The following is a 13,306-nucleotide window of genomic DNA, read 5'->3' on the forward strand; positions in this document are numbered from 1 at the left end:
AAAAAAAAAAAATAAAGTGGAGCTGCTTACTTGGGCTCCTGCTCACCCCTCAAGATAGTTTCAGAGTCATGTATGAAATATAATTTGAAAACAGTTTGGCTGGCTGATCTCTTATATCCTCACTGGTTCTAAAATTATATATACAAAGTTTTTTTCCTTTGTAATTCAAATCTCTCTATATTTGAGGCATCTCTTGTTCTGAAATAGTGACTTCTGATTTCCAGAGATGTGTTGTTAATATACATGTTTTTGGAATTTAAAAAATTTCAATCTAATTAGGAAAACGAAACACCATGTCACATGTGTTCATATACTAATAGTGCCCCTGGCAGGCTTGACGCCTATAGCTCAGTGGCTAGGATGCTGGCCACATCAGGGCTGGCAGGTTTGAACCTGGTCTGGGCCTGCCAAACAATAATAACAACTACTGCAGCAAAAAAATAGCCAGGTGTTGTGGTGGGCACCTATAGTCCCAGCTACTTGAGAGGCTGAGGCAAGAGAATCGCTTAAGCTAAAGAATGTGAGGTTGCTGTGAGCTGTGACACTATGGCACTCTACCAAGGGTGACATAGTGAGATGCTTTCTCAAAAAAAAAGAAAAAATAGTGCCATTGGCAAAATCATGTTTTTGATGTCATGTGATTTATGTTAGGAAATTAAAAACCCCATGTATTGGTTAGTTGCTCAGAGTTGTTTATTTTTTACATAGTTAATTCATAACAAATATCACTTTAGGCTTGGCACCTGTAGCTGAGCAGTTAGGGCGCCAGCCACATCTCACCGGGGCTAGTGGATTCAAACCAGGCCTGGGCCTGCCAAACAACAATGACACCTGCAACAACAACAACAACAAATAGCTGGGTGGGCTCGGCACCTGTGGCTCAAGTGGCTAAGGTGCCAGCCACATATACCTGAGCTGGTGGGTTCGAATCCAGCCTGGGCCTGCCAAACAACAATGACGGCTGCAACCAAAAAATAGCCGGGCGTTGTTTTGGGTACCTATAGTCCCAGCTACTTGGGAGGTGGAGGCAGGAGAATTGTTTGAGCCCAGGAGTTGGAGGTTGCTGTGAGCTGTGATGCTACAGTACTCTACCCAGAATGACAGCTTGAGGCTTTGTCTCAAAAAAAAAAAAAATAGCTGGGTGTTGTGGTGGTCGCCTGTAGTCCCAGCTACTTGGGAGGCTGAAGCAAGAGAATGGCTTGAGCCCAGGAGTTTGAGGTTGCTGTGGACTGTGAACGTCACAGCACTCTCTACCAAGTGCCACAAAGTAAGACTGTCTCAAAAACAAAAAATAAACAACAAAAATCACTTTATAGATTAAATACAGATAGAAATATGTCATATAGTGATCTGCTTATGTGATTTTACTGGCTCGTATTCCGTTTACCTTTATTATAGACTAGGAGATTTTATTTATTTATTTGGCAGTTTTTGGCTGGGGCTGGGTTTGAACCTGCCACCTCCAGCACATGGGGCTGGTGCCCTACTCCTTTGAGCCACAGGCGCCGCCCAGGAGATATTATTTTAAAATTATGTTAATGGCTGGGCAAGGTGGCACATGCCTATAGTCTCAGCTACCATGAGAGGTAGAGGTGGGAGGATTGCTTGAACCCAGGAGTTTGAGACCAGTCTGGGTAACATGGCTAGACCCTATCTCTTGGGGGAAAAAAAAGAAAAGATAATTATGTTAATTGAGTTCATTTCCTTTTCTTTATCCTCTCTTCCCCTCTGTCCCTCCTTTCCTTCCTTCTTATTTGAATATTCTTTTATGAGAAAGCCTTTTTTGTGGAGTTAGGTAGATGGAAAGGGGGATTTTGATATAGCACATTAGCATAAAAATCATTCTTGTTTGTTTAAAACAGAGATTAAAGAAGCACATAAAAGAAAAAGAATAATGAAAGAACGATTTAAACAAGAAGAAAATATTGCAAGTGCAATGGTAATTTGGATCAATGAAATTTTGCCCAACTGGGAAGTAATGTAAGTAAGCAGACCTTTCCTGAATTCTAGTTTGTCACCAGAGATCTCATGTTTCCAATTCTGTATTATTACTTTCCAGTGTGTATCTTTTGCTTTGACTAAATTATACTATTCATCTATAGTGTGAAAATTTGGATGCTTATCTCTATGCCTTTGCTTTTATAAATCCCTCAGGCTCTCATACTTTCATCTCTTACTGACCATTCTCTATGCCTGTCTAACATATTACTTATCCTTTGAGAGCCAACTTAAATGCTAGTTGATTGAAACTTTACAGTTATGGTATTTTTAAACTTCTAACATACCATCAGTTGTAAGATGCTTTATTGATGTAGAAGCAGAATTTTGTAAAGAAAATATTAAATATGTACATGTGGGCTGGGTGCCTGTAGCTCAGTGGTTATGGCACTGGCCACATACAATGGGGCCAGTGGGTTCCAACCTGGGCCTGTTCTGCTAAACAACAATGACAACTTCAGTAACAACAACAAAAATAGCCAGGTGCTGTGGTGGGCACCTATAGGCACAGCTACTTGGGAGACGAGACAAGAGAATCCCTTAAGCCCAAGAATTTGAGGTTGCTGTGAACTGTGACACTACAGTACTCTACTGAGGGCAACACAGTGAGACACTGTCTCAAATAAATAAATATGTGTTGTAAGATACATTTATTGATTTTTAAATGCTTCTCGTAATCAAGGAAATATATTACATATGATCTTTACTTTATGTAAATGTCCCATCATCATACTTTGAGACTAATGTCCTTCTTGCTTTATCTTGCCTTTTATTTATTTTTACTTCTTAGCCAACATCTTTTTTTAATTAGTAAATAATTATATATATTTATACAATCGTATATGTTTATGGGGTATAATGTTTACATTATAGAATGATTAAATCAAGTTAATTAACAAATCCATCCCCTCAATACTTACTATGTTTTGTAATAAAACATTTGAAATCTAACTCATTTACCAGTTTTGAAATATATACTATATTATTATTATTTGTTTATTTATTTTTGAGACAGAGTCTCACTGTGTTGCCCTTGGTAGAGTGTGGTGGTGTCACAGCTCACAGCAACCTCAATCTCCTAGGCTTAAGCAATTCTCTTGCTTCAGCCTCCCAAGTAGCTGGAACTACAGGCACCTGCCACAATGCCCAGCTGTTTTTTTGTTGCAGTTGTCATTGTTGTTTAGCTGGCTGGGGCTGGGCTCAAACCTGCTGGCTTCACTGTATGTGGCCGGCACCCTACTCACTGAGCTATGGATGCTGAGCCAATATTATTGATCGTAGTTACCATTCTTTTTTTTTGAGACAGAGTCTATGTGGCCCTTCGTAAAGTACTGTGGCATCACAGCTCACAGCAACCTCAAACTCTTGGACTTAAGCAAGATTCTCTTGGCCTCAGCCTCCCAAGTAGCTGGGACTATAGGCGCTGGCTACAAGGCCCAGCTATTTTTTTAAATTGCAGTTGTCATTGTTGTTGACATTGAACCCTGGCCGAGTTCGAACCCACCATCTTGGTGTATGTGGCTGGCGCCCTACCCACTTAACTATGGGCACCACCGTAGTTATTCTGTTTTTTGTTGTTGTTTTGTTTTGAGATAGAGTCTTACTTTGTCACTCTGGGTAAGTGCTGTAGCATCATAGTTCACAGCAAACCACCTCAAACTCCTGGCTCAAGTGATCCTCTTGCCTCAGCCTCCTGAGTAGGTAGGATACAGGTGCCTGTGATGATGCCTGGTTAGTTTTTCTATTTTTAGTAGAGATGGAGTCTTGCTCTTTCTCAGGCTGGTCTTGAACTCCTGAGCTCAAGCAATCCACCACCTTGGCCTCCCTGAGTGCTAGTATCACAGACATGAGCCACAGGGCCTGGCCAGCTCAACAGTTTTGGATTGTATATATGGGGATCATATATTTGTCTTTCTGTGCCTGTTTTACTTCACTTAGCATACTATCCTCCAGATTCCTCCATGTTATCACAAATGACAGAATTTCTTTCTTTATATTGCCTTTTATGTTCTGGTAATACTTTTGTATATGCTTTATCTTCCCTCTAGACTGTAAAGTTGGTGATATCTTCTGCGATACCTGATGTACAATGTACATTGGGGATTTGTTGAATATTGGCATAATGTAACATATATTAGGCTCCTTATATGAGTAATTGCAGTTGATTATTATGACTTTTATAAGGTATATCTGTTTTTACTCCCATATATCATATAGGGAAACTCAGGGTCAGAGAGGTTAAGTGATTTGCCCAAGGTTATACAATTAGTATAGGGTTAAACTAGATTTGAACTCAGTTTCATCTGACTTTAAAGCCCACACTCTGAGTGGAATACATCGCTCCTTAAAACCTTACCTATACAATAAATTCTCAGTGATTTGGTTTTTTGGTACTGAATCTGCATCACATATTAGCTCCCTTTTATCCTGTTTCTTTATAATTGTCGATATATTTCTGATTCTCTTACTGTATCCTTAGTATAAGTGGCATTTATAGAAACCAATTTGCTTTATATTATTATCTGTCTTTGAGGTATTATGTATTTGCAGGCTTGAACCCAAAGGAAGGAATGTATTACATATATCATTCTCTATATTTTTAAAAATCATTTGCTCACTTGGCCATAAACTAGGTAAACCATCATGCGATTAGTATTTTTGGTATGAAAAGTAACTTTCTCCTTTTTTCTCCTCCTTTAATTCTAGGCGTAGTACAAGAAGAGTTCGAGAATTGTGGTGGCAGGGATTGCCCCCTAGTGTTCGTGGGAAAGTTTGGAGTCTAGCTGTAGGAAATGAACTAAATATCACTCCTGGTTTGTATTCTGTGTTCAGTTACTCCCATACATACAAGTAGCCATCTCCAGAGTTAAAAAGCACATTAGTAGAGTGGCCATTTACAAAGGCATTATCATATATAATGTCATTTTTAAGAGCATGCTTCATCCCCCCAAAACCTGTTATGGCTTAATAAGTAAGTTATTATACTTTATAAATAAAATTTGTGGTTTTTAATTAATTTATTTTTCATGAGGCAGGGTCTTTCTCCATGTTGCCCATGTTGGAGTGTAGTCACATAGTCATAGATCACTATACTTTGAACTCCTGGGCATAAGTGATCCTCCTGCCTTAGCCTCTCCAATATCTAGAACCATATATATGAACCATGATGCCTGGTGGTTTCCTTTAGTTTGCAACTATCAGTAATATTGTTGGAATTCAAATACCAAAAACTTCTTGGATTCTAGTGGATGAATAAATATATACAAGAAAAAAAGAAAGCATTTCAATTGTGAAAACACTTCCTTTTTACTAAAAAAAAAAATGTAGCTGGGCGTGGTGGCTCATGCCTTGTAATCTTAGCACTGTGAGTGGCTGAGTGAGTGGATTGCTTAAGTTCACAAGTTTGAGACCAGCCTGAGCAAGAGTGAGACCCTGTCTATACTAAAAATATAAAAAAAAAAAAAAAAAAACTGAGGCAAGAGGATCACTTGAGCCCAAGAGTAGGAGGTTGCTATGAGCTGTGATGCCACAGCACTCTACCTAGGGCAATAGCTTGAGACTATGTATCAATTTAAAAAAATGTAAATACTAGAAGAAGACTAGAATTTTCTTTTAACTTCTTTACCTAAACCAGTCCATTCAGATTTTTTAAAATTTAAACATCTTATAGTTTAAAAGACAGAAAAAGATGACTTCCAAAAAGTTGTCTTATTTTCTTAAGATTCTTAAAACCTTGACAGATAACAGTAATAATATAGGCTAGTTTTGATTAATTTTTTTTTAATTAGTAAAATTAGGATAATATTGCTGGGTGCAGTGGTGTTCACCTATAATCCCAGTTATTCTGGAGGCTGAGGTAGGAGGGGAACACTTGAGGCCAAGAGTATGAAGCCAATCTGGGCAACCTTGCCTGATGCCTCTCTTTAAAGAAAGTTGAAAAAAATTAAGATAGTACCAAATAGTGGAAAATAAAATAGGTAATGAAATGTGCTAAATTGGTCTGAGTGATAATGTTAATGCTATGCAAAATCACTGTCTTAGGGACTCTAGTATAATAGAAATAATATATTGTCAGTGTTACCTCTAAATTTTTTCTTCCTAATTTATTGAAAAAAATTTCAAAAAATAATAAAGTACAAAACTTCTTCTACTCTTCCACTCAAACTCCTATTCTCAAACCTGCTGTAAGCACTGTTAGTGATTTGGTCTGTATTTTATCAGATTTTTTTGTGTGTATTTATGTACATAAAAAAGTATCCATCTACATATAATAGTTTTTAAGGCTTTTTTTTTCTTTATTCCCCCCTCCCTGATTTATGCCATAAGACAATTCTGTGGCTTGCTTTGTTCACACTATACTCTATTTTAAACATCCCTCCATGTCAGTACATACAAGTCTACCTCATACATAGTATACTTACGTTGTATTCCACAGTTTGGCTGTACTGTAATTTATTTAACCATTTTTCCTGTGATAGGCAAATTAAAGACATATATGTTAAAGCATCAAAGTACTGTTTTTCATCCCTCATGTTAAAAGTATTAAAGTGAGTGAGAATTACCCACGTGGGGTATGACTGAAAATAACTTAGAAATATATATCAAAATTCTTGGGCCGTGCCTGTGGCTCAGTGGGTAGGGTGCTGGCCCCATATACCGAGGGTGGCGGGTTCAAACCCGGCCCCCGCCAAACTACAACAAAAAAAATAGCCGAGCGTTATGGTGGGTGCCTATAGTCCCAGCTACTCTGAAGGCTGAGGTGAGAGAATTGCCTAAGCCCAGGAGTTGGAGGTTGCTGTGAGCTGTGTGACACCACAGCCCTCTACCAAGGGCAATAAAGTGAGACTCTATCTGTACAAAAAAAAAAAAAAAAATATATATATATATATATATATATGAAAAGTCTCAAACATAACTTTTGACCTACTCTAGTTCTCATAATTTAAGGAAATAATCAGGTTGGATGCAAAAGCATTTTTACAAGAATGTTTATTGCAGCAATAAGCATTATACATATATAATTGGACAGGATTATCAGAAAAACCAAAATGTTTATCTTTAAATTATAAAAGTGATGCCAATCTTGGATATCATGATTATGTATAAATTTATAAATTGATTTTCACAAGTACCCTGTGAGCATATTGTTTTAAAATAACTTTAAAAAAACTTTTAGAAATTGAATTTAAAGGAAGGCTTAAGGCTAGGCTCAATGGCTTACACCTATAATCCTAGCACTCTAGAAGGCCAAGACAGGAGGATCCTTTGAGCTCAGGAATTCTAGACCAGCCTGAGCACAAATGAGCCCCCCTCATCTCTACTAAAAATAGAAAAAGTTGGCAGGCACCTGTAGTTCCAGCTACTTGGGAGGCTAAGGCAGGAGGATTGCTTGAACCCAGGAGTTAGAGGCTGCTATAAGCTAGGCTGATGCCGTGGCACTCTAACCCAGGCAAACAAGACAGTCTTCCAACAAAAAAAGCAAGGCGGCTCATGTCTGTAATCCCAGCACTCTGGGAGGCCAAGGCAGGTGGATTACTTAAGCTCAGGAGTTCAAGACCAGCCTGAACAAGAGTTAAGACCCTTACTCTACTAAAAATAGAAAAATTAACTGGGCAGTGTGGTGGGCGCTTTAGGCCCAGCTACTTGTGAGACTGAGGCAAGAGGATTGCTTGAGCCCAGGAGTTTGAGGTAGCTGTGATGCCACATCACTCCACCCAGGGCAACAGAGTGAGACTATGTCTCAAAAAAAAAAATTAAGAGATTTTACATAAGTTAACTATTTTCTCCAAATGTAAACCAAGGCTCCTTTTGTCTTCTGCATTTGGAACAGATTAAAAGAAAATGTTTTTATATTATAGCCAGAACTTTCAGTTAGATTTTGAATATCTTTAATATTAAGAATTTTAGGTGGCGCCTGTGGCTCAAGCAACTAAAGTGCCAGCTGTGTACACCAGAGCTGGCAGGTTTGAATCCAGCCTGGGCCTGCCAAACAATGACAACTACAACCACAGAATTGCCTGGCGTTGAGTGTTGTAGTGGGTGCCTGTAGTCCCAGCTACTTGGGAGGCTGAGGCAAGAGAACTGCTTAAGCCCAGGAGTTGAAGGTTGCTGTGAGCTGTGACACCACGGGGCACTCTACCCAGGGCAATAGCTTGAGGCTCTGTCTCAAAAAAAAAAAACAAACAAACAATTATAATTGTTTAAAATCTTATAAATCAGGCTCAGCGCCTGTAGCTCAGCAGCTAAGGTGCCAGCCACATACACCAGAGCTGGTGGGTTTGAACCAGCCACGGCCTGCCAAACAATAATGACAACTACAACCAAAAAAAAAAAATAGCTGGGTGTTGTGGTGGGTGCCTGTTGTCTCAGCTACTTGGAGGCTGAGGCAAGAGAATTGCTTAAGCCCAAGAGTTGGAGGTTGCTGTGAACTGTGATGCCACGGTACTCTACCAAGGGAGACATAGACTCTATCTCAAAAAAAAAGAAAAAAAATTGTATGAATTAGCTTTATACAGATGGGGTAATAAGCTATTGGTGGTTATTTGAAATTTTGCTTACAGTATTTCTTTTTATTGATAACTGACTTTAGAATGCAAGTCTTGATGACTTAGACATTAAAACATTGGTTAAATTGGTGTTAATGTTTGTGACATTGTAATCAAAAGGTTCTTGAGCTTGAAATTTATAAAGTTTTATAATAGCTGGATCATTTACTTTCAAAGTAATTTTATGTTTTCTTCACTAAATGTATATTTATTCGGGAATGGGATGTGTGTTGATTCTCTTCTTTAGTGGTGGAAATGCAAGAAAAACATTTTTTGAGACAGAGTATCACTCTGTTGTCCCAAATAGAGTGTGGTGACATCATCATAGCTCACTGCAACCTCAAACTCCTAGAGTCAAGTGGTCTTCCTGCCTCAGCCTCCTGAGTTGTTGGAACTATAGGTGCACACCATCGCACCTGCCTATTTTTTCTACTTTTGATAGAGACAGGGTCTTGCTTGTGCTCAGGCTGCTTTCAACTCCTGACCTCAAGTGATCCTTTTGCCTTGCCACCATAGTGCTAGGATTGATTATAGGCATGAGCCACCATGCTGGCTCAAGATGCTAAATTTTGGTTGAATTTTATTTTTAATAGTATTCTTCACTTTTGGCTAAATTTGGTAATTTTACTCCTGTTGCATTTGTCTTAATCATGAATGTTATAAGTACTAGTAAATAGGAGCTAAGAGTAAGGACTCTAACTATAAAGTCAGTCAAATGTGGTTCAAATATTTGTTCCACTGTGTATATTAGGTTTGCTACCTTGGGCAAATTACTTAACATCTAGAAGTCTTACTTTTCTTCCTCTGTAAAATGAAGGTAAAATTATTAGCTATCTCAAAGGTTTTTTTCTGACAGTCATTTGTGATAATGTAACATTAGAGTGAAAAATGCATTTTGCTGAGAGTATATATGTGTTGCAAGATCAGAAAGCGAAACATATGCTGAAATCAGAGTATTCTCTGTTCAAGTCTGAAGTATAGCATCTTTAAGCCTGCTTTAAGTTCTCCCTTTGTAGGTTCAAATTAAGTGTGACATGAGGAGCCAAATACGGAATTGAACTGAGGTGCAGGTTGTCTTTTTAGAGACAAGCACTATAAATGTACCTGGAGAGATGTTATTTGATGTTTTAACATGCATTACACACTTTTATTACTGGATCAATTTTGTGACTTTCAAAAATAGTGGACTTGTCTTATGAGCTTTTTTTTAAAGGCAGTTTTAAAATTTGGGTAGAATAATGAAGCTGACTGATTGGCTTAGAACAGCTTGCAATAAAAGAAGTCTGTTTATACACAGTTTGATACCTAATAAGCCCCAAATAATTGTGTATAAAGTTTTATAATTTTATTCACCTCTTCTACAAAACCATTGATGGATTTGGGCAGAGTAATAGGAATTTTAAGTTTGATAGTTTTTTCTGTTTTACTACTTATTTATAAATCATTAAGTAGTAAATGAAAAGCAAATAAAGGGGAGAAGAGATTACAATAGGGAGAGTCTGTTTGAAATATATACAATCTAGTCTGCTAATAATGATCTGATTCTTGGCAATATAAGAATAATTATTATGGCTCAGCACCTGTGGCTCAGGCGGCTAGGGTGCCAGCCACATACACCTAAGGTGGCAGGTTCGAGTCCCCAGCCCGGGCCCACCAAACAACAATGACAGCTGCAACCAAAAAATGGCCGGGCATTGTGGTGGGCACCTGTAGTCCCAGCTACTTGGGAGGCTGAGGCAGGACACTCGCTTGAGCCCAGGAGTTGGAGGTTGCTGTGAGCTGTGATGCCACGGCACTCTACCCAGGGGGACAGCTTGAGGCTCCGTCTCAAAAAAAAAAAAAAAAGAATAATTATTATGATATAGTCATATATTGGAATGCTATGCAGTTGTTGAACAGAAAGAGAAAGTAAATCTACATCTACTAAAATGGAAAAACCTCCATTATAACAAAGTAAGATACACACCAGAGCATGTAATATGTTGCACTTTGCATTTTTTAAAAAGGGTGTGTCTTATGATGGACATTATCAAAGAAAAAGCAAGTAATGAGTGTTGGCTATGGAATGGAGAAAATTTGAACCCCAGTGCACTGGTAGTAGGAATATAAAATATAGATGCTATGGAAAATAGTATAGAGGTTCCTAAAAGAATTACAAGTAGAACTGCAAAAAATAAAAAATAAAAAAGAGGATGTATGTATGTGCACACACATATTTGTGCATGTGTATTTTCACTTTTGAGAGTTCTGTAATCACATTTGCATTTGAGGAAGGGAATTTATTTTTTACTCTATACTATTTTGTATAGTTTGAATTTTTTACAGCTATGCTTAGGTATTACCCTTACAAATGAAATTTTTAAAAGAATTGGGGTGGTGCCTGTGGCTCAAAGAGTAGGGCGCTGGCCCCATATGCTGGAGGTGGCGGGTTCAAACCCAGCCCAAGCCAAAAACTACAAAAAAAAAAAAAAGAATTAATTGAAGCAAAAATGTTTCAATTTGCTTTTTATAAGAAACAGGATCTTGCTCTGTTGAGTATGATAGCATGATCATAGCTCACTACAGTCTTGAACTCCTAGGCTCAAGCAATCTTGCTTCAGCCTCCCAAGTAGCTGAGATTACAGATGTGTGCCACCAGGCCTGGCAATTAAAAAAAAATTTTTTTTTTGGAGACAGAGTCTCACTTTGTTGCCTTTGGTTGAGTGCTGTTGTGTGACAGCTCACAGCAACCTCTTGAGTTTAAGTGATTCTCTTGCCTCTGCCTCCCAAGTAGATGGTTCTACAGGCGTCCACCACAATGCCCAATTATTTTTTAGAGATGGGGGTCTCTATCTGGCTCAGGCTTGAACTCATGAGCTCAGGCAATCCACCTGACTTGGTCTCCCAAGTACTGGGATTACAGGCTTGAGCCACTGCGCCTGGCCTAAAAAATTTTTTTTGGTATAGATAGTGGTCTTGCTATGTTGCTCAGGCTAGTCTCAAACTCCTGGGCTCAGGAGATCCTCCCCACCTCAGTCTCCCAAACTGCTGTGATAAGAGGCACTTGGCCCCCAAAATGTTCTATATTTTGGACAATATATAAATATTGATGTTTGGGCAAGAAATACAGCACTTGGTCCCCAAAATGTTCTATATTTTGAACAATATATAAATGTTGGTGTTTGGGCAAGAAATATTTCCTACTTTTCTTCAGTCCCTGAAATCTATTTTCATGTAATTTCAAATATCTGTAATTATAAATTACAAAATAAATCCCATTAAAATTCAAGAACTGAGAAAAAAATATTCTCTTGCTGAAGTTTTTATGAGATCATGTATATGGAAGTACAGTGACTGGACATTTATGTTAAAAGAATAGGGGTAGATATTTTTGTATGTTGCCTCTTAGACTAAATCTGTATGAAATATAGGTGGGGAAACCAGTTTCAGGAAAGAAAAAAAGCAAGAGCTTGCATTTATTGAGGGGTGATAGGACACCAGGAGCTTTACATAAGCATTAGTAACCCTATTAACAGGTATTGTCTTCTCCACTTTACAGATGAAGAAAGCCAAGTTCCAGAGTGGTTAAGTAGCTTTTTTGAAGTTCCATAGGTAGTAAGTGGCTGAGCTAGAATTTGAATCTAGCTGCCTGACTCCAAAAATCATGTTTCTGCTGTTTTACAATGATATCCCTTTAGTAGAAGCATCTCTACTGTCTCATACGTACATTCTATATTGTAGCTATAGTACTTTAATGATCACTCTACACTAGTTTTTATTTGCTGGTTGTATACTGTATATTTTTGGTGGAATCAAGCACTTCAGTTTTCTACTTTTTTGATATCTGCCTCACAGAGATACCTGACATATAATGGGTAAAGAATAAAAATTTGTGAATGTATTTAATTTCTGTTACTTACAAATTTTTATTCTTTTTTTTCCTCCCAGAACTTTATGAAATCTTCCTTTCAAGAGCAAAAGAACGGTGGAAAAGCTTCAGTGAAACAAGTTCAGAAAATGATACAGAAGGTATGACTTTTTTTATTTTTATTTTTTGCAGTTTTTGGCCGGGGCTGGGTTTGAACCCACCACCTCTGGCATATAGGGCTGATGCCCTACTTCTTTGAGCCACAGGTGCCACCCATGTGACTTTTTTTAAATAAGAATTTTAGGATGAAAATTTAGCTACTGAGGATGATAGCATGAGTTTGTACCATGTGTCAGGAACTGTAGTTATGTTTTACACACATTATCTCATTTAATTTTAACCATTTCAGAAGGTTGTATTATTTAGAATTAGATAAGAGGAAATTAAGGGTTAGAGTAGCTAAATAACTTGTAAGCAGGCAAGCTGGGATATACACATAGGTTTGTTAGACTCCAGAGCCCAGGATTTTAATCCCAACAGTAAGGCTATGAAATATTTTTAGGCCAAGCTTTTACTTTACTTTAAGATAGATTATCTTTATACCTCAGTTGTCTTTTCCCCATCCACTGACTTCTATTCACTCCCTAGTGTATTATTTGTAATTCTTTTTTTTTGAGACAGAGTCTCACTTCGTTGCCCTCCACAGAGTGCCATGGCGTCATAGCTCACAGCAGCCTCAAACAGGTGCCTATCACAATGCCCAGCTATTTTTAGAGATGAGGTCTTGCTCTGGCTCAGGTTGGTCTTGAACCTGTGATTTTAGGCAATCTACCTGCCTCGGCCTCCCAGAGTGTTGGAATTACAGGTATGAGCCACTGCGCTTGGCCTTATTTATAATTCTTTTTTTTTTTTTTTT

General features: G+C 38.1%; 1 protein-coding gene across 1 annotated transcript in view; it reads left to right on the forward strand.

Annotated features, from left to right (window-relative positions):
* Nucleotides 1-13,306, forward strand: part of TBC1D12 (TBC1 domain family member 12) — a 106,783-nt gene that overhangs the window by 73,985 nt on the left and 19,492 nt on the right. Inside the window, exons 5-7 of the mRNA XM_003783785.3 lie at nt 1,863-1,980; nt 4,705-4,811; nt 12,471-12,551. Of these exons, the coding sequence (XP_003783833.2) occupies nt 1,863-1,980; nt 4,705-4,811; nt 12,471-12,551 (306 nt within the window). The remainder of the gene's footprint in view (nt 1-1,862; nt 1,981-4,704; nt 4,812-12,470; nt 12,552-13,306) is intronic.

The sequence above is a fragment of the Otolemur garnettii genome, unplaced genomic scaffold (genome assembly GCF_000181295.1).
Source record: "Otolemur garnettii isolate 467f Iridium unplaced genomic scaffold, OtoGar3 scaffold00008, whole genome shotgun sequence".
In the NCBI taxonomy this organism is placed as follows: Eukaryota; Metazoa; Chordata; class Mammalia; order Primates; family Galagidae; genus Otolemur; species Otolemur garnettii.